The 22,063-nt window shown below is 46.2% G+C and overlaps 1 protein-coding gene across 1 annotated transcript; it reads right to left on the minus strand.

The window, feature by feature from the left end:
• Window positions 1–283: 283 nt before the first annotated feature.
• On the minus strand, window positions 284–19,476 carry LOC137880567 (E3 ubiquitin-protein ligase PDZRN3-B-like). The gene is made up of 5 exons (XM_068721982.1): window positions 18,660–19,476; window positions 12,435–12,521; window positions 10,327–10,434; window positions 680–751; window positions 284–301 (listed from the first exon to the last, which is right to left on the minus strand). Exons 1-5 carry the CDS (start codon window positions 19,371–19,373, stop codon window positions 284–286), a joined length of 999 nt encoding a protein of 332 aa, XP_068578083.1. The 5' UTR covers window positions 19,374–19,476.
• Window positions 19,477–22,063: the final 2,587 nt, after the last annotated feature.

Consider the following 22,063-nt stretch of genomic DNA (forward strand, 5'->3'; position numbering starts at 1 on the left):
CATATTATTAGTGAACATCTGTCGCGTACTGGAGGGACAATTATGTACGGTGATGTAACCCTGTGTGTTTTGCGCCCGTTAAGTCCTAACGGAGCCTCACAGAATGAAAACACCAACATCTGTCGGCAGCAGCGCCGGCCGCGGCACTGCGGTGAGCGCAGGCCGATTAGGCTCGCTTCAGAACTTGCTTCAGGCTCGTTCTGAAGGTCATGCCGGCAGTTTAAACACCAAGGAGCGATTCATTTCGAGAAAGCCATGTTGCTGAGACTACTTTAGCTCGAGATCAGGAGAAGCGCCGCACCTGTCAGACAAACAAAAAACGGTGTAACAGAACCCATAAAATGCACACTGAGAGTTAGCAAAAAGAACGTCGCAGTCTACACAACTCCACTTACAGAGCCATTTCAAATGGGTAATAAATAGGTAATGCAATGGCTGAATTTGATCTTAAATGCCTCCTCGTGAGCTCACCGCGCTGGTCGGACTCGTTTTGCATTAGGTAGAGATCGAGCGTACTCGACGCCACTGCATTCGTCATATGCGCTGTGAGGCCGTCATCGCCTGCTCTACAGTGAAAGCGCCAAACCCGAAGCACGTCCCTCTCCCGCCCTAAAAGAAACTTGAATGCTAGACCTAGTCTCTGCAGAGATCCTGCGCTCTGCCTGGATTTTTTTCTTACTATGCCGGCGTGAACCTTCATAAAAACGTGGCAACCTGGCACGGGATCGTAGGCGCCCCGTCCGAGAGGAAGCTACAAAAATGGTTGCGCAAAACATAGCAAGGCGAAAACGTCCAGCCGGGAAAGCTGGTTCCAAAACCCTCGAATGAGGACCTCAACCCTAACAGCCTTCGGGGGGGGGGGGGGGGGGGGGGGGGGGGTCGATTTCTGGTGGAGGAGTGGCCAACTTTGAATGTTGTGTTTACAAACTCCCAACAAATTCTTATCATTGTCCTTTAAAGTTTCGTTACTTGAGTTCGGATCAGACGAAAGTGCTTCAGGATGGAATACATTGTGACCTGAGGGAGAAACTTTGCAGATTGGTGCAAATGAATGATGTTTCGCTTCCCTACATTCTGCCGGCACCCAGCACTCTGAGCTCATTAGCTGGCGGAGGTCCGCCAGACGACGTTAAACTCGTAATTTTGCATGTCTTTTGCTGGGGGGAAGGGGGGGGGGGGGGGGGGGAGCAGGGAGAAAGAAAAAAAATCTCTTAAGTCTCTCTTCAAAGGGCAGATGGAGCCTGGGAAGCATAACTCTGACAGTAAAAAGAAGAAGAAGAAAAACCTACTGTACATGAATAACAGCGAGTTTAGATTAAAGTCATACAGAGCTGTGGTTGAAACAAATGAAGTCCACTTCATCATCTCACTGGAGCAACAACTGCAGTGATTCCATATGAGAAGACAAGCTTGATGATTGATGAGGGACTTCTACAGCCTATAATCTGCTGAGGGACGAACGTCGGATCATTCAATGCCCTCACAAAGCACGTCTCAATCACCGTCAGCCCACGGACATTTCCATAGAAACTAAATACGCGCCTCACAGCGGCTAACGACTAACTAGTGAGAACCTGTGCAATAAAATCAGGATAGTCCTTTTGTGTATCGTGAACATGCGGGGCACTGAACATAAAACAAGACTCACGAGAATCCGGTTGAGCCAAAAAGAGATACAAGCGGGGTTATTGTTCAACTGACTATAAAAAGCAAGTTTCCTATGAAACGCAACAACAAAACTTGTCAACGTCTTGTGATTTACTCTCAAGTCTACTGCTGAGGCTTGGCAGCTTGTTTCTCCACTTAATTGATTCCCCTTCACGGAGCATTCCCTCAGTCACCGGTGCCCACTTAAGTTTTTTATGTTTGCCATAATGCCGCTATCTATCAGCTCTAAGTGGAAAGCACGACCTCTATACGGGCCTAACGTTAAGCACTTTTAGTTCATTTGACAAAACCGCTGCGGCGAAGTATTTTGCCGCGGCGGAGTCGTTTCTGCTGACTGTCCCTAAAGCTCAGGCAGCGATGAGTAAGAGAGGCCGATTCGCGATTCCTGGCTGCTCTGCGGCGGCAACCCAGCAGAGAGATTTACAGCTTCTTACATGCAGGAGCGCAGAGTTTTAAACTGTGGTCGACACAATGGACGACACATCTGGGGGGGGGGTGGGAAACTGTCAACGCTTTCTTTATGCTGGCGGTTTTAGTGACCGTGCCACCGGTTTTTCTGCTTCACCGTTGCGTTCCCCTCGAGAGAGATTCCCGCTGCGATCATCTCAGACGTCGAGAAAGCGGCGTTGCTCGGCTCGTTTTGGTGCGGTTGAGCAGGAGGCCGCCATGGGGCTGGAGTTCAGCGCCAATACGCTTTTTGAAATGTGGCAGAGCGTCTCAGCCTCAGAGTCAATTTGGCTGAAAGATATTGGTGTGTATTTGAAATACACACAGTTTAGGGAAACTGGATTCCGGGTACATTGTGCGAATACGCAGAACACGAATGTTACGTGGCGAAAAGGCAGCGTCAAGCGATCACGTTGTGTGAAATGGACATATAGTTAAATCCACCTTCTGTTGTTACCTTTCACAATAAAAGCCCGATGCACAATGTCTAAGAGAGGGAACTCAAGATTCCCTCAGAGCCTTTTCGCCAAAAGCAAACTCAATAAAATAGCTTACACTAACTTAGCCTATACAACAGTTGACCTCAGACAGACTGCCAGACGCTGCTCTGGGTCAACAGGATCCCAGTGGTCGGCCCTCTGCCCATGCAAATCTATTCAAACCTTTTATTGAAAAAAAGGGTTGCAACTGTCACAAATTTACATCGCTGCTGGCATGAATAGTTTTAATGCAAAATATTGCTGGCGGTTGTGTAAAGGCCTCTAAAAGGGGAACACAAACTAAATTAAGAATACCAATATGTCTTTTTCATGGCCCTGGAATAAATAATAAAAAAAAAATCAATATTTGTTAACATGAACTGCTCGCTCTTAAAACCAGAAAGCAGAGTGTCAGCTGTATAGATAATATCACAATTTTTTTTTTTTCACATTCTTGTATTTTTGAAAAAAGCTGTCCATTGATTACTAATATTTTTGGACTGTCTTAGACCATACAGAATATGAATTTTGAAACTGGGCGTAGTTTCCCTCAAACTATTCCATTCCCACATTCACATGAGAACTCTCCAATAGGTCCATTTACTAACTGTTCTGGTGCTTACAAATGTTTTTGGCATTGAAGACAACGTGGACAAGAAGTACACATAGGAAAAGTGAAAATTTGAATTCAATTTGAATTTTTTTTAAATTGGCCAACTCCATCTTCTGATGAAGATCATGTAAATTATGATCAAAAAGCTCAAGAACAGCTACTAAATGGACCTTGAGGTGATATCTTCATGTACCATAGAAGCAACAATAACCTGTGGCTTTCCTGGGATACTGTATAATGTATGTTTCGGTATATTTTTATTTCTTCTGACTGCTTGTGCCAAAGCAAATTTTACCGTTTGCCCGACTAGTTCTTCAAATTCCGAGGCACTTATCATGATTTAGTTAGGAAATGTTATGTAAATCTTAAATTGATCGTACGAGAGGAAACGACTCACTTTACTCGGATCAGCCGTCTTTCAGTCTATTTATCTAAAGAAAAAACGCTTCAAACTTTCTGTCTCCGGTATTCAACCAGATGGAAACACACTTGTGTTGGAGTGTGCTAAGCCAATCTCTGTCCTGGCAGAGAAAGAGAGAGCGATAGGACCAAACACACACAGAGAGAGAGAGAGAGAGAGAGAGAGAGAGAGAGAGAGAGAGAGAGAGAGAGAGAGAGAGAGAGAGAGAGAGAGAGGTAGGACCAAACACACAGCGAGAGAGAGAGAGAGAGAGAGAGAGAGAGAGAGAGAGAGAGAGAAAGAGAGAGAGAGAGAGAGGTAAGACCAAACAGAGAGAGAGAGAGAGAGAGACAGAGAGAGAGAGAGAGAGAAAGAGAGAGAGAGAGAGAGGTAAGACCAAACAGAGAGAGAGAGAGAGAGAGAGAGAGAGAGGAGAGAGAGAGAGAGAGAGAGAGAGAGAGGGCGGGTGATTAACATGCTGCAGTCGGGATGCATTTCAGAGGGGCACTGGGAGGAAACGACGGGCCATTACAGCACAACTAAGGGTCTGTTAATCAGCTTATTAGGGTTTAATTGAGGGTAGTTAATTAGGAGTCGGTGGGCAGTCTGTGCTCGGGGGTCTGGCTGACATGAGAAGCAGCTGGCAGAGCAACCTGAGACGACTGTTACTGATCCATTTACACAAGACCAGCGATTGACTGGCAGGAAAATTAGCCTTAATTACACCTGTCTACTTCGGCCCTCCCCTTTTAAACCTTTTAGGAGCCGTAAATGAACCCGCCGGGTCTCCAACGAACACGGAGCTGCTCAGCGAGACTGTGTTGGAGCAAACACATTTACAGTAGGCCCAGACTGTGTGTCTCCACACAAAAAAAAAAAAATACAAAAAAAATATCATCAACCGCGTCGGTCCGCCTTTGAGGACGCAAGCTGTTCAAACCGAGTGGAAAATACAATATTCTCTGTGTGTGTTCATGGGCGGAGACAAAAGCGGCCTTCTGGCTGCAGCGAGGTATAAGCTCACCTCACAACATCTCCAGACTGAGACGACTCCACATCTTCATTTTTTTTTTTTCTTCACCCCCCCCCCCCCCTTTCCCTATATAGAGCAGCGGAAAACAAAGGTGTGCTTGTCCTCACTTCTTAAAACCCGGCTCTGCATAGGGCAGCGGCTACCGCCAGAAGCTGATTATGGACCCTTTAAAGTTAGATTTGATTTAATGTCCCGCTCCGGCCTCAGCTGGACCACGGGGCACAGGAATGTGGATCGCCGCTTGGATCGGCCCGCTTAGCCCCACGGGGCTGGATTCGTCCCGTCTAGGGGCTCGGACAGGAGAATACAGAGCGGTGCCACATTCAGCTCGCCCGTCTGGGGAATAAAACACACACACACACTGCCTGCACAGGGGGACCCGAATCCAATAAAGAGCCTGACAAAGGCCTGCTTCTTGCCTAAGAATGCCAAACAACATGTGATCCCCCCGTAGGGAAATAACTTCTGTGTCTGTTCCTCGTAGCCCTCCGGGGTCAGAAATAACGCCCGAGGGGAGGGGGGGGGGATTTTTTGGCACATGTCCTGCGGAGGACGCCATGTGCTGTGACAACTTATTAGTGACAGCGGGGGGGGGGGGGGGGGGGGCTAGCCAACCGCACACTTTGGTTGTAATCTGACATGCTGAATACATCGTGGCATGGAAACCGCTGTCAGATTCAATGACATCAAGCGCTGCAGAGCAATACTCCCATGATGCATCGGTGGACTCATCAACTCATACGGCTTCATTCAGAGCTCGTCAACACTTGAGATCAGCGTTGCGCAACACGCCAACGAAAAATAAATGGAGCACGTTCGTCACTGAACACTCACTGAATCAGACGTAAACATGCCGAGCTTCGTGTCGTCACAGCCTTCCTGGTGGGGGCGGGGCAACATATTATTAATATAATAATGATTACAGTGACGCAAGACTAGATGTGGTCTTAGATTTTGGATATCGTAATACGGCATAAGTGTTGTCTCTTAAAGGCTGCATTACATTAAAGTGATGCAACTTTCTGAAATCACCACAACAACTGTTCTATTACTTGCCTTTAGACATTAAATCCACATTACTGACCAGCTTTATTTCCAGGGATCAGAATAACATCTGGAATGTCTATAAAAAAAAAAAAACGGTCAAAAGTGATGTTGCTACATCTGCAGCAAAAAAGAAAAGGCAGCGTCTTGCTTCCAATTCCTTTCTCTGACACCGGAGGAGAAATAAAGGCTCATTGGCATGCACGCTTTCGGGGTCCCACCTCCGACACGGCCCACTTCACGTTTCTGTCAGGCACCGCTAAGTGCTATCTGGCTGGGCTTTTCAGCCGTCTGCTGGCTCTTGCGACTCGACACTTAAAAAAAGGTAACCGTGGGGAGGAGGAGGTTTGAGGCGTTTAGTGGCTCACCGTGGGTAACCTCGCAACTCGCACAGCCAGCGACGAGTAAGAAAAAAAAAAAACGCAGAAGAGCCGCCTCGAGGGGCTTCACTGTTCCACGTCGACGTGGAAATTACTCTCGATAAAATGCTAAACTCATTTTTTTTTTCCCTCAGGTTTTATGCAACTTTAGGAGTTAACTTTAGCCACAAGGCCAAAAGCCCATTGATTCTTTGATCATTAACATAAGCCGTAGCTATATCGGTCATGGGAACAGGTTGTGTCAAACACAATAAAGCCGATCCGAGTCTCAGGATGAAGGTTTGATTTTAAATCCTTCGCGAAGAACACAACGCTGCGTTTAGAGCAACTCTATTTTTGCATTTCAGACACGCTCGATAGTGACCCCTTGGTATTTCTCCACCATACGCCTCCGACTTGCATCATCGGTTACAATTTAAAACTGTTGCCCGCTATTTTTTCTTCTTCTTTGCTCCGTGTTTCGCGGATGACACAAAAAGGGTGCGTGTTGTTGAATTTTCGCCTTCAAATCTCCACGTTTTAATTCAAACGACATATATGTGTATGCAAACATTGTCTTAGCAGGGACACATTCCTGCCCCCTACCTTGTCCTACACATTCAAATTGCCCCCCCCCCCCTCCATCCCAATGTCAGTTTATTTTAAAAGTAGTTGTTGCTGTTCGCCCCCTTCGACCTTAGAATGTTTGCTGGGGAGATTTACAAGGCGACATTTACAACAGCAGCCCAGTCGTCTCCATTCTCTTCCTATCTTCACACTCGGGGAGAAAAAAAAAAAAAAGGCCCACACAGAAAACATCCCCTCCGCTCAGGAGAGCTCAGGCACGGTTACTCCGGGATTGTGACATTGGCTTAGTCGTGTTGCGCAAGCAAAGAGGGGCTTGAAGAAAACAGAAGGTCATTTTTGTGAGGAGAGAGAAAAAAAAGAAAAAAAAACAATGAGTGTTCCAGCGTTGCTCAATGTGAAGTGACATTGAAGAAAAGCAACTTTTATGTACGGCAAATATGTAAAGCATTCACTTAACATGGGCATGCAAGCAGAGATGGATGATTAGAGAACAAGCCAGACCGATCCCCCCCCCCCCCCCCCCCCCCCCCCCCCCTCGTAACACTGAATCAGAACTTATTCATGAAAGCCCAGGTGGCAAACACGGGCCGATCCTGACTAGAGTGCTAAGATTATTTTTTTCAGCTCGCTGAGGGGCCTCGTCCGAAAGCAAACACAGCAGCTCCAGGTTTTTATGAGAAAAAAAAAAAAATGTCCGGCCGAACAAGGAGGCATTCATGTGCTGATTCATACCAGCCTGTAGCTCGGTTAGAGGACAGCCATCTGCTATCACACTCCCCCGCTAAGAGCCTGTTATAAAACGGACGAGCCGTGGATCGCCATGTACATGCGACGTCCATATAGACTGACTGGAGCTGACGCCTCCGCCACAGGAAGAGAAAACGGCTCCGCGGCTGAGCGTGTCTGCCTCCTCAGGTGAACGTGCTTTTCGCCGCTCCGTGTCATACGATTGTTTCTCTTACAGTGCGGCGGTGAGGAGGCTGTGCCCGTGTGAATGGCTGTCAAAACTCGCCGTGCGTTAGGAGCAAAACATTTGCTTTCCGCTGCAATGGAAAAACGAATTGTGGTGGTGCTAGCGTTGAAATGTTAGCAGGTTTCTGAAATGTCTACATGCTGCACTAATCCTTATTTTTTTTTTTACGTTTTAAGTAGATCAAATGGCCGTGCGAGTGAACGAAGTCGCCAAGTCTGCTCTATTCAAGTGTGCTCCGTGAGGTCAAAGTGGCCAAATTCTTATCGGTTCAACCTCCAGTCCCAGGTGGACATTTGGGGGCCGAATTTGAAGAAATTTGAAGTTCCTGAGACGTCCAGATCACTAGAACGGTCCGGTCCGGACAGAACCGGAAAACATAATGCTGCTGACCACGGCTGTTGGTGGCGTCCGGAGGCACCGTGAGCTACTCGCTCTGCACCAACCGACAGACAAAGTCCACAACTAGTGAACAAATAGCGGCACATCTAGCGAGCTGTAACCAAAAGAGAGCTTAGAAGGAGAGCGAATCATAAACTTGTAGTGAAGGGAAAAAGAAATGTGAGTAGAGGCAGCTTTAAGATAAGGAAAACGTGGAGGCGGAAGAAATGTCGGAGCCAACACCTTTAAAAAAAAAGGTACAGTAAATCTGAAAAGTTCAAACTGACTCAACTGACAAGAGCTGATTTAAGCTAAAAACCTTCTCGACTGGGCTCGAAGCGTTCGGACTTTAGCTGTATGATTACGGGATCTTTTGGGCAGAGAATCCTAAGACATACAGACACTCTAAGATAACATCTTCGATGTAAGGCTCATCAAAAGTGTGCTAAAACTATTTCTGTAGATATATATATATATATATGTGAAAGCCACTCATGTCGAACAGTATTTGCCTGAAGAAAAAAAAAAATAAGGTGTGATGAGAAATCAGATTTGAAGGCTTTTCTACGACGCTGCGTCCCACACAGGAGGCTAAATAGGTCGGAGCTACGAGTGTGAATATGAAACCGCCTTTGGGCGCTCCGGGGTTTCGAATTCCTTTGATCCACCACTTTAAACCACAGTTCACAGACCCAATCACCGGCGGTTAAACCCACACACTAGCGAACACGTCGTGTTGACGTCGCGTTTCGTATTGTGGCCTGAAAAACCGTGACACGGAACTTTTTCTGCTTGAACCGGTGAACAAAGACGGGAGCCTTCGAAATCCGAACCGCCTTCGCTATCGGGTTTCCCCATCGGATGAAAAAAGAGACAACCCTGAACTGCCTCTGCTTTTCTCTTTCAATGGCATTGGGTGATTGATTTTGTTGCTTTTTGTCTACTAATCCCTCACCTCTTGAAAAGAAAAAGGTCACTTAATAGGGTGCTTTGCTGCCTCCTTAGGCTCTTTGCGTCCTCTCTGCTCGTGTGTTCTCCTCATCGGAGAGATTCTGTGACTTCACCCACAATGGTTCATTATAAAAACACACACAAGAGCAGCGTTATCCTAAAGCAAAATATCTGTACCGTATGTGCCGATAAAGCGTGAATGGCAAATCTCAACGTGAAATCCTACACAAGATATCTTCTCAAGTAACAGCATGTGGCCCGTCGACATGATTCCCAAACCAAAGACACACATTTTAGCTCCATTACGCGTTCATGTGACACCGTGAGCTAATCTGTCTTCCTCTCATCAGCTTGTGGCCCACTTTGGAGTCTCCCCTTGGCCTCGACTCACCAGGACACGAGTGAACCGCTTGGTTCAACCTGCCCTCTGGTCTGGGGTGATCTCCAGTTGCGGAGAGCTTTGAGAGACGTCAACCCCCGAGGGGCCAACGTGTCACATCTCAGTTACGGTGTCGCCGTGTTTTGCAGCCGGTTCAATATTCAGAACCGTAGCCAGTTGCCAGAGGACTCTTCGCGTCGGCTGCGCGAATGACGGGATAGAGCGATCAACGCGGTCCAGATTTCAGAGTCTCCTCCGCGGAGCAATTTCACTGAGGTCTGACAATAAAGCCTGCGACGAACCGCGGCACCACACACACACACACACACACACACACACACACACACACACACACACACTTGTAATCCACATAAACTCTCCGTTCAATGCAGCCATTGTGTGGGATTCTGCTTGACAACTGTTCTATTGAAGGGAACCTTTTGTGATGTCGAGTTTGTCAACGCATCCCTCAAGTTGACCCGAGGGGAGCTGGCCTCTCTCCACACAGGATTCGGTTTAAAAAAAAAAAAAAAAAAAAAAAAAAAAAAAAAAAAAAGGCGAGAGGAGGATGCTACACGGCAGCTCTGTCGTAAGGGATTTGTCAGCTCGGAAGCGAAACACTGGGCCCTTTCTCACCCGGGCAAGACAAGAGACGAGACGACCTCGCCTCCAGGTTTGAATCGGTCTATATGCAGCGGGGGGGGGGGGGGGGGGGCGCCCCACTTAACACAGCCTTCGCCTGAGCGCTGATCGGCAGAAGTACGCGTTGAAACGTTTACCGTCTGCGGGATTTACTTCCTTGAGCTGAAATAAATAAAAGCCCAAAGCGTAATTCGACGTGTCCCATTTTGCTGCTCTCAGTTTTCATTTTCAAAAAGTCTCGGGAACATAAATATTGAGCTGTGGGGCTCGTGCTTCCTCGCTGTCGTCATCTCAATAGGGCAGACAGCAGCTGTCACACATCCCCCCCCCCCCACTCCCCCCATCTACAGTGCAGTAGTGGAAGCCACATACCTCAATGATTCTGTCGTGGATTTGAAGACCCTCTTCCTTGTCCGCCGGACCTTCCTCGATGACCTTGGATACAAAGATCCCCTCACTCGAAGTGCTGTCGTTGTCGTCCTGTGGAATAAATTGCGGTTATTGTCTGGACGATAATAAAACCCGCCGAGCTCTGATTGTTGGGGAGAATAGTGGCGTCTGTCAAAATCTTTGAAATGTAGTGCTTCTCAACAAGAAGTAAATCTCACACTAAAATGGTTTACTACAGTTTTGCCGCCACCAAACAAATACGTTTTGAGCGTCTGCCAAGTTAAAAGGGTCAGTTCACCAAAAAGAGAAAACAACGTCTTAGATCATCCTAACTCAGCTTTGTAGCCACGCAGATAGTTCCAGTGTTTACGCGCCACGGTTTCGAGGTATCCCCCCAATAAAGACGAGGTTGAACTGAATCTAGTTCATGCTGCTCAAAACACTGAAAAAAAACGACGGGTGACCGCCGTCAAATAGCAGCATGTCTTTCCAAGAAGTCATTTCAAAGTGACTCAGATTAATCCACAGATTTCACCGTCAGCTGTTTTCACATTATGAAAACAGCAATTTCAGAGGCCGCAATCTCAGAAATCTGGGCACAGGAAAAAAACAAATATAACAATATTATCTGGACTGGTTAGATGCCCCGCCGAGTCTATTTGTAATTTGGGTAAAGCGACCCTTTGACTCTGCCCTTAAGTGTGGACTTAAGGGGTTAGCTTCACATTCGGATGCTTCCCAGGCCTGAAGGGGAGATCCTGGACATGTGGACATGCTGGATGGACATGAGGGAGAATACGTCCAACGCTGTGGCCGCGACCCCAGAGAGTCTCAGCTTGCACTCTTCTTCAAAACCACATGCGATGCGTTCTGCTCTCCTGCTGCAACACAACTGCAGTTTGATGGGATACTTAAAGAACCCTCTGAAGTCACAGCGCGCTAACTAATTAATTATTTCTGGTCCGCTTCCTCTTTTTTTAGGGGAATCATGCACAGTGTTAACGCGGCAATGCTTTGCTACTCGTTTCTTTTTCTTTTTTGTGACCAGCTCACTGCTTTGCCTGAGCTTGCCCCAATCTTCAGAGTTTAGTCCTCTCAGAGACCGCAAAAACCTGGCCGGCTGATTGCTTTTACCAAGCCATGCCAGAATAACAGCCACATGAAACACATGTGTCAAAGGCTACGGGGATATTAGCTATTTCCATTTTAATGAATAGCTTCTTACACAGACTGCTGATTTGAGGCTAGCGGGGAAAGTGAAAGCCAAGTATTATCTACGGTCTCTCATGGTCGGGTTTGATGCATGGTTCTGTCACGAGAGCGAGAAAGGTCGCAAATCTACAAGACCGTGGACTCCGGTAGAAACAACAAAAAAATATAAAACACGCTCTTTATGCGTGGATCTTTTTATAGCTTCCCGCTATAAAATGTTTTACTATGATAAACTAGAAAAGTGCGTCACCGCGGCAGTGGAAAAACAGCCCCGTAACAGTTGAGTACAGTCCCGATGAAACGGATACGGGGAACACCATTTGAACGGGCCCCGGGCTGCAGAAAGAAGCGCCGTAGACGGAAGATAGAGTCGTAACTCGGTGATATTTTCAACCCTTCACTCAGCGGGAGCGTGCGGCATCATTAATGCCTTTTTACTTCAGAGCCCCGAGGTCGAAAACATAGTGGCTGTGAAAGGTTCAGGCCGGGATGAAAGACCCTTTCCTCTGCTCTGTGTTTACCCCACAACCAATATCCCCTCAATTAGAGACAAAACAACTGCGGTGAAAGCCACAATTCCCAGATTTAACTCTCATGAAAGTAATTATAGTTTTTTTTAATCTGTAATGCCAAATCCACCAAACCAGACCAATATATAAACACAATAAAAACTTAATAGATGCGGTCCATCTATCCACAGACTGGAGAACACATGCATGACTGTCTAAGCCGTGTCAGTCAGTACAGAGAGGGCCTGTGGTGCTTCGAGTGTACATGCTAGTCATTCCTGGGTTGCCATATGACACTTGGTTGATCACCGGGGGGGGGGGGGGGGGGGGGGGGGGTGAAACCTCCGAGACGCTTGGCTTTCAACCTACCGCGCATGGCCTTCCTCCTACGATGTTAAAACCCAGAGATCCGCCCTCACGAAGAAGGACGACCGTCACGCTTTTAGTCTCGCCTTCCTACAGACAGACAGAGGAGAGACATGTGTAACAAAGTGAAGGCAGGAGGTTATAACATTATAATCTATTATTAACTCCGGTTGAGCGACAGGATGATTGGACTGGGTACTTAAGGAGGAAGAGCAGGGCAGAAATACGTGACCAACAAATGATCTAACTTATTAGAAGATAACAGAGGCGCTCAAACGCAACATATTAGAAACAGCGCAAGGTGTAAGGGTGAGAGAAAGTTAATAATAACCTCATGTACACATTAAGAGGTGATGTGACAGTGAAAACTTCATATCTTCACTATAGGGCGGAACAATTCTTTGATTTAATGTCAAAATCACAGTGTGACGCTTTCCAACTCTCAAATCGCGAAAAGCTAAATTATATCACATAGTTAACAGACTCTTTCAAGGTGTAGGAAATTAAAGTTTTACACACAGCTGGCATGCTCAACTTTGGTGTAGCTAATTGGTGGTAATTATGTGTTAGCCGTACAAAAGCAGAGACTGAGACTTATTCTCTAAGCTCGCTGCGTGCATGTGTCTGTACTGTTAACGTTCAGCCATGGTCCCGTCGAAAGATAAACATTACTCACCGCACAAAAAAAGAGTGGGGAGACTTTCTCGAAATAAACATTCTAGCTAATCGGCTAACTCTTAACCGACAGTTAGCTAATGGTTAGCTCTGCAGTTGTCGAGACGACAAGAGAGCGGGGTGGACAGAGTTTGTTGGACTCTCGTGGTTAAATATATTTTAAGCTGTGAATCTTGACCCCCTCCCCCCCAGGACTCAGGGTTATGAAGCAGCTCGCCCTGTACGCTAAGTCTGTCTAGCTAACGTTAGCTTAAGCAGCTACAGTGCTCAGCTGTCAACGGTATCATTAGGGGTCGTTAGTTGGATATCAAAACACTGTTATGGTGCAACCTACAATGAGCTTTTCATTACAACAGTAGTTTCTATTTATTATAAGAAATGTTACGTATACCAGTTTAGATGTTAACTTAAGCTAACATCTAAACAAATGGGCTAAACTTTACTTTTCTTCAACTGACTAGTTTGAAGAAAGAATTCTGGCAAGACCTCAACAATAAGTGTTACTTTCTCTGATTCAATTATTCTAGAAACGATAAGTTTCTGCTTATGCTTGGTACAATTTTTTTTAAAACACACAATTTCAGTCGCACTCCCAATATTTACAAAACAAAACACAATTGAATATTTCCCTCAAATCGTTCAGCCCTGATTCTCAGCTCTCTCCCGAGGCTTAGCCAGGCCCAAATACCAGAAGTGACCAGTCCAAAGAGCCAACAGCCCATCTCTCTCACAAACTGTTGTCCTATGTAAATCAATACACCAGAGGACCCCCTACTCAGTGGCAACGTGACATGAAAACCTGTGGGAAACTCGCAGAGTCAGCTCTTAATCTGTTTTTTTCCAAGCAGGACTTAAGAGGAAAGTTATGAGGTAACGTAATTTCAGCTGCCACTCCAGCACGCTGTGACACAGAGAGACTAAATATAAAGCCCCGGCATGTACAGTGTCCTGGTTGCCATGTATTCTAAAAAGACCATCATGTGCATGTCAGGCCATTCGGGGAATGCGTGGCCCCTGCAGCGTGTCCCGGCAGCATTAGCGACACATGCTTCCACATTAAACCGACTGCAACCGTTACTGTCAACAAGTAGACAGTTGGGCATCAAGTGAAAACTGAGTTGAGGATTAAAAGTAATTTCAGCCACTTGTAGACACACTGAATCGGCCAAGAAGCTTTAAAATGGATGGATTTTAAAAGGTGTGTTAACATTTGGTCCGCGAGAGCCATTAAAAATGAACTCAGAGTAATTACGGAGCGTTGTTTCCCCCCCCACACACACACACACACATCTGTGAACACTCTAGCAAAGCTCTAATCCCTAAGAAATGAAGGGAATCTCTTCAGGAGGTTGTGTATTTACTTAAACAAAAAGGTATGCCTAGGTGATAAAAAATAAGAATAAATAACATGTCCTCACCGCCAAAAAGGTAAAAACACTATCACGCTGACATCACTTTGAGGGGGGGTGAGAGGGGGGGGGGGGGGGGGGGGGGGGACGACGACACATGGAAGCTATGTCAAGTAAACAAACATCTACCATTAACTTTAATGGGGAAAGAAGGCCGGGGCAGTTTGTTACAGAGGAAAAGAGCAAGCTGGCAGTGAAACGGTGCTAACTGGTGACTTGGCATTCACCTCGGCACCGGTCACACTTTCCGAGTCTGTCCCGCATCAAACCGCTTCCCCTCCGTCTGCCTCTTGATTAATAATAAAGTAGGAAGTGTAATGCGGAGTGAAATGCATGGCAGATGACAAATCATTTTGTAACCCTTGAAGCTAAGGCATGAAGCGGCGTAATCACTTTCTTTCTTTGAAGGGTTCCTTTCAAATGAAAACAGCCTAAACTCAGGTTTTCACTGACTTCTGGGTAGCTTTTATTAATCTGATCTCCGTCACATTCAATTGGCACTCGTGCGTTCGAAGATAACTAATGGGCTACATTATTCTGTTAAACGATCGCATAGATCCATGCTTTAAAATTAGACCACCATTAGCCTCGTCACATCGAGCCCTTGATTACCCAAATCAAATTCAGCCGAGGCTTAATCCGTTTGATGTCTTGTGATTTTGATAGACGCTCTTTATCGCATCAAGTAGCGACATACGCTGTCGTCTGCGAGCAGCCGAAGAGGAGCTCGGTTCAAAAGCAGAGATCTGAGGCTGAATGGAAAGTGTGTGTGTGTGTGTGTGTGTGTGTGTGTGTGTGTGTGTGTGTGTGTGTGTGTGTGTGTGTGTGTGTGTGTGTGTGTTTTATTGCTCTGGCTGCGGTGTTTAAAAAAAAAAGTGTTGGGACTATTATTAGAAACTCCAGTCAGTTATTCCACGCAGCCAGGTCATCCGTGATCTCCCTCACAGTCGCTGCCTGGATATTAAAAGAAGACATTGAAATCCTCCATCTGGTTCAGGAGGCCTAAGCCGAGGAGCGATGGAGACGTAAAAAAAAAAAAACTGAAGTAGGACCTGTAGTCTCTCTTTGACAGGGATTCCAGGAGAAATATGTCACAACAAATCCGCATTAGACACCTCTCACCACGGGAATTTGGGGATTTGTGAAGTGCGGCTAGTTAGCGGATGCTATCCATTTAGTTGTTCCAGGTTCCTGGTGTTGTGGATGCTGGCTCGCTAGAATGAAACGGAGCCAAATGTCACGACCCGGGCTTTGACGAGTCAAAACATCCCCCTGTGGGGAAAAGTTTAATAGTCACCAAATCTGATACCGTATTGATCAGTGACACCGCAAAGACAGGAAGCTGGGCTCCGAGAGCGTTTTTCGGCGGCAGTCTGCAAGTCGCCCGTCTCCCGCCGCTAATCCCACTTGTGACGCTCCGTTTCATATTGCCGTGTTTGAGGCTCTCCCACCAAACAATCCTGCTCCCCGCTTGACTGAACCCAATGAATAAGCCTCTCTAGCAAGGAAAAAAAGAAGCTTTCCAACAAACCATCCACTAAATGTAGTTTCCTCTCCTCCTGACCTGCTCTGTCTCTTATACAGGAGCGATTTCCGGAACAATGCCCAGGTCTTTTATGCCTGTTCAAGGCGTTCCAGAACAAGGGACTTCTGTTAACATAAGCAGAGCCAATACACTGAACGTATATCTCTCTCAGCGGCGTAGGCCTGGAATGCCGCTGTCAAATGAACTATGATAACCAGCTGTGCTTACAGGCCCAGGGAGCTTCTGTACACCAGCACGAGCGATTTCACCATTTCCCCCCGCATCGGTGCTTTTGATGCGCAATTTAACCAGCCTACCGGAACGCATTTTGCTGGGAACTGAGCCCATGACGGAGAAATGAAACCACCAAGCGAGAAAAATAAAATAAAAATAGAGAGAAAGAGAGACGAGTAAAGTCTTTGAAAGTTGTCACTTAAACAAGAAGTGACAAAAAAAATAGGGAGCTAAGAGGTGTAAAATTAAAAAAGGAACAAAACCCATAAAAGGTTTCCCATTCAGCCACATTACTTTATGTAACACTGCCAGCGGTGTGCGCCCAATCAGAAGCTCCTCCTCCTGTTCTTGGACACATTTTTATAACTTTATAACCCGATTACACCGGGACCACTACCCTCCGCTGATCACAGCAGCAGTGCAACCAGCGTACACTAATTAAATTCCTTAAGTGACTTATGAACTCCTGCGTCCTTTATGGTGTTGATAATTGGTCATTACAGGGGACATTGGGTTTTTTAAATTTGAGCCATAAAACACCTTTACACCGGCGTTCCTGGGCTTTCTACTCAAGAGTGCTGCAGGAATGAGCGCTAACAAACAGGAAACGAGTTAGCATTTGTGCACTTCCTGTTCGCTCGTCTTCAAGTCAGTGGGTTTTTGGCAAGCGGCAACCTCCGGTTCTGCCGAGTGAAGCCAATACAGAAGTGTCTTAAAACGTGCATTATCTCTACTGACCAGCAGGGGGCGACTCCTCCGGATGCAAAAATAAGTTAGATTGTATAGAAGTCTATGAGAAAATGACTCCTTCTCTCACACACACATGAGTTTATGGTCTCAATCTCTAGCTTCAAGTCTTCTTCAATACAGCATGATGTTCATTTAGTAAATGATGGTCCATTTAGAGTCAAACAGACCATAAAGCGGGGAATGCTTGAGGGCGGGCTTACTGTGATTGACAAGTCACTGCCGCAACCAGAACCGTATCGGGCGTCACTACGTCACTCCTCCGCATTCCAAATATGGTAACTTTCGTTCATCGGTCGCGAAAAAAACAAGATGGCGACGGCCGTATTCCAAGATGGCGTCGGCCTCCAAGCTTCAAAACGGCAGTCACACAAACCAATAGGTTACGTCATGACGACTACGTTCACTTCCTGTATATAGTCTATGGTTTTTGGATGTTATTTTTTTTTTTAACAGATCCCTGAAAATAAGGTCTGTGGTTAACGTACAAGAGATTTTAAGGTTTTGTTCTACGACAAACCGATCGTGGATTGAATCATGAGACTGTAGTATAGTTTGTTTATAGCCTAACGTTTTTTTTACTTCCCCCAATTTGCATTCACGCTTCAAAAATCATAAAAGTAGTGTCCATTGTTGAGGATTATCTTGAAGAACAAAACGTGTAGGTAACAGTAATCCAAAAACAAAACAAAACAGTGTGACGCTACTTTCCGGGTGTTGGCCTACAAAGCACTGGACAGGGACCCGTGTTAGGCCCCATAAACAGTCTGTGGTTGGCCCACAGATGTAGATACATTATTAACCAGTGACCCAGCAGACAACATCTTTTGTATGTCTTGACATCACAGTTTGCAGTATCCACAAAAACAATGGGATTTTAAAGAACTCCCAGACCCTCAAGTGTTGATATTATCCACAGTCTTCCACATCACCCATCCAACTTTGGTGCCGGTAACATAGCTACATCCCTGATTTAATTTGTTATGAATGTCTTGAGGGGGTGGTGGTGGGGGGGGCATCCGATGACAGAGAGCCTCAAACAAGCGTGCTGCGAGGAAGGCAATATAACTGGGGCCTGGCTCTTGTTGTGTACAGAACTGCAGTAAATATTTGCCCCCCCCCCCCCCCCCCATTGACTGCCAGCTGGCCAGAGGCACAGCTGACATGCACGTCTCAAAAGGCAGAGACAGTGAGGAAACAATCTCCTTGAGCGCTGTGGGACTCCTGAAAGCTCCCCACAAGCAGGACAATCCAGATCTCAGATAAATCCTCTCATAAAAAATAAAAAAAAGTTCTATTTTCATCTGGGGTCTATAGGTTTGAAAAAAGTAAAAACTGTCCAAACAACATGGAGGTGCAGTAAACTGAGGAAGTGAGTCCCAGAGAGCGAGCAAAGATGTTTGAAAGTTCATAAAGTTGGGCCCTGAAACAGTTGTACAGCAGGATGCCAGGAGGTCAAAATACAGAAATCAGAATTAACTTTTCAGAATCATAAAAACATGTATTTTTTTTTTGCTGTTTTATTGTTATTTTACACTACTAGAATGCCTCGGTGAAAGGGAGAAAGTGGATGAGAGTGGTGCTGGAGGGGGTGGAGGGGTTTAGTTTGTGCTCCCTGGCAGAAGAAGCGGTGCTTACCTTGCAGGAAAAAGCCACGGTTTTAGTGAGGGAGTCGATCCTCTCGCTGTACTCGGTGAATTTCTTCTGGTATTTCAGAGCTGTCATCTGCAGCTCGCTGTGCACGGCGGAAAGTTGCGCCAGGAGCGACTTCTCCCGCTTGTTGGCTTTGATGGTCTGCTTCTTGAACTCTCTGTCCAGGCTGATGATCTTGCAGTGCAGCGCGCCGTTGTGCGCCTTCAGGGCTCTCACGCAGCAGTGGCCGTTGGACTTCTGCTCCCGGTGGGTGAGCGTCAAGCCGCAGCCGCTCTCGCAAATCCCCACCGCTCGGCAGTCGCACGTCTCCCGCATGTGGGCGTCCACGTCCCGCAGGTTGAGCACCTCGTCGCACCCTCGGTTCCTGCACTTCGCCGGCGTGTAGTCGCACATCTCGGCGTGCTCGGCCAGATGCTGCAGCTTCACCACGGCATCGCAGCCCCGCGCGTGGTTGTCACATTTGATCTCCAGCTTCAGGATGAGGTTCTTCAGGGGCAGGACGTGGTTCAGCTCTTTGGCGGAGACCCGCTGACATTTGACGGGGCAGCTGCTCTGCTGGACGACCCAGGGCAGCACGCAGCCGGAGCAGAAGACGTGGCCGCACGGAGTCGTCAGCGGGTCCTCCAGGACTTTATTGCACAAGTTGCATTTGAAATCCGGGTCCACGGTGCCCTTGAAGCGGTCCAGCTCGAATCCCATGGTTTTTCAAAAGTCCCGAATCCAAAACTTGTTGACTCCCCACCCCCGCAGATCTGAGTCGGAGCAGTGGGGCGTTTTTTTTTTAGCTGGTCATTGGTGGGGCGCTCACAGACCGACTGCAAGCTCTCCTCGCTGTCTAAACTCTACTAATTGACCGAGACTTTTGGTGCGTTCAGGTGCGCCTCGTACGCCTATTCTTTAAAGTTAGAAAAGTTTCGAAGCCTAAAAATAAAACTACTTTAGTCAACTTTTCAAGTAGAAACAACTTTTTTTCGGAACTGCAAAATAAAACAGATACAATGTGCATATATGTTAAGCTTTTAAAGACTTTGACACAAAGTTAAACCTTATAAATATAAATGTAAAGCTACCCTAGTAGTCTTTTCTGCAATATGCTAAAATTGCATTCTCTACTGACGACACTTCAGGCGTGGTCTTTGTCATGAAAATATATAATTCAATCTCTCTCATACGCTGTTCCCCTCACCTAAATATGCAAAATGCAATGAGTCTAACAGTCAGTGAAGGCAGCATTTCTAGGAGCAAAAGTGTGGAGGAATTCTCTACCGTAACTGCTCTATTAACTGCGCATATGAGGTTTAAGACATTGGCATTAAATACATTTTTGCTGTCCAAGTGTAAATGTATTATAGAGAATATAGGTAGTTTGCCTTACCCAGCTACTTGTACCCACTGAACGCAACATGTTTTCATAAATTGGTTTAAAATGCAGGCAGATTAAAAGTGTTTTTTGATTAATGTGAGACATTACTTGACTTACTGTAGGAGGCCCTTATTATTTTACATACATAGTCTGTATTTTTATGCAAGCAACATGCTGTATCGGATAACAATATCATTTGACAGTGCAGATACAGTCTAACATGGGGGCCTCGATGGCTTTATCCCCTGACCTGAATATTTCTAAGTGATAAACGTGCCAAATTCCACTACATAAATGTTAGACAAGAGGACATGACAGATAGAACAGACAGAACACGGTGGGTGAGCGTTCGGGCATGCACAACACTTGTGAAAACAAGTAATGTTGGAAGGACACAACCACAAGCGAGACTCTCAAGTTGCAACACACTTTGAGCGAGGAGGAGATCAGGTAAAAGTTGGGAAAATCACAATGTGCGGTATGAAAAACGAATATTTGAGACACCACCGTGGGATTCTTGTTGGAACACACCTCTCACCGCTCTCCTTGTGTAACAAAATCATGGGACAACAAGGTTGTTATCACTTTGACAGTTGAGGCCCTAAAGTAGGCCTTCCGAATGCATTTAAATTGTGAATTGAAGTGGATGTGCTGTTGGTTCCGACCCGGCCTTTGATTAGAGGTCCATTCCTACCAGTTGCCTCCTCTTTCGGAAATCCAGTTTTATGCAATGCCATGCTCAATAAAACCTTTCCATATGTGAATTATCCAGAACTAAAAACAAGGGCTTATCAAAGACTTCATGGACAGAGTGTGACAGAGAGACTCTGAGCTTCCAGGTAATCCTACACTGATGTTATGGGTTGTCTTAGACGGAGTGGAGGGGAAAACGCCCTTTTGCAGTCACGTCAAAGGTCCTCTCACTGTGTATACACAGGCTGTGTTTTTATACGCACTGTGCAATGACATACTTTTCTTATTAGAGAGATAAGAAATGTCTTAAACGTGTGGAAAAAGGAACGGGTGAAACATGAAAGAAAGGGCTGGTGTTTTACTTTAACACCTGTTTCTTCGGCCAGTTTTCCCACAAAGTAATTGGAGTTATTTCATGCCGATGCACATCGGCCCGTACGCGGCCATATATTATTACACAGTTCACAGCATAAGGCTGATATCGAATCTAGCACTTTTGTTCGGGGTACCTTGGAAGCAGTATCCTTGGAATATTGTGTTCGGCGCTACAGAATCAAACCAGCAGCCCACCAGCTACAACCAGTCTCTCGGCCTCTGGGCCAACCTGCCGCCTGTGATTTATTATTGCAGCGCTGGAACAAACAACCTGCTTGTCTGCGTACGCCTGTTTACTGCGAGGGTGCCTCAGTCGGAGAAATGTTTGCTCTCGAAATGGAGTGAGAATAAATAAGCAGTTGTTTTTATAGAGCGTGTCGGAGTCAGAGCGAGCATGAAGCTATATATGAGAGACTGGAGCTTTTTTTTGGGGGGGATTTTCACGGTACAGTGTGTTTAGGGAACTGATACGCTATCTGCCGGACCGGTCTGTTTGGGAATGTTTTCCGTTGGGCTGGGTGAAGTGGCAACAGCGGGGGCTTAGACGAGTCCATGTTGGGTCCAGGCCAAAAGACAGACAGCGTCCCAGTGGAGATAAGAGTTAATCCCAGTCCTCCAACGTAAACTGTGAGTGAGGGATCGGGACAGACCGGACTGAAATGCTCCCACCAGACATGCCGGTCGAAATAGTATTTGAAGATAATTTACATGCTTCCAGTTCTTTTGGCTGCAGCTGATTCTGATTTAAAGGACATTTTTTTGGAAACATGTTTATTGCTTTTTTTTTTTTTTTCATAAAAAGTGATGTGCTGGTCTATTTCTTGGTTGGTTGGATGTTTTTTTTGTAACCCCAATGGTTTTCCCAAGCCTAACTAAGTTTTGTTGCGGAAGTATATCTGAAAATGTAAGTAAAACTACGTTGGAAGTCTATTTTGAAAAGAGACTGCATGCATGTAAC

The sequence above is a fragment of the Cebidichthys violaceus genome, unplaced genomic scaffold (genome assembly GCF_023349555.1).
Source record: "Cebidichthys violaceus isolate CVI_PGR_0920_01 unplaced genomic scaffold, fCebVio1.0.p SCAF_29, whole genome shotgun sequence".
Taxonomy (NCBI): domain Eukaryota; kingdom Metazoa; phylum Chordata; class Actinopteri; order Perciformes; family Stichaeidae; genus Cebidichthys; species Cebidichthys violaceus.

Bases quoted from the DNA above. Each gene is read 5' to 3' on its own strand.
- LOC137880567 (XM_068721982.1), bottom strand. From the start codon at position 19,373: ATGGGATTCGAGCTGGACCGCTTCAAGGGCACCGTGGACCCGGATTTC. The intron at 10,435-12,434 runs GTAGGTTGAAAG...TTTATTCCACAG, and splicing joins TAGGAGGAAGGCCATGCGCG to GACGACAACGACAGCACTTC. The intron at 752-10,326 runs GTATGTGGCTTC...CCATTTTTGTAG, and splicing joins TCCACGACAGAATCATTGAG to CTTCCTCTCGGACGGGGCGC.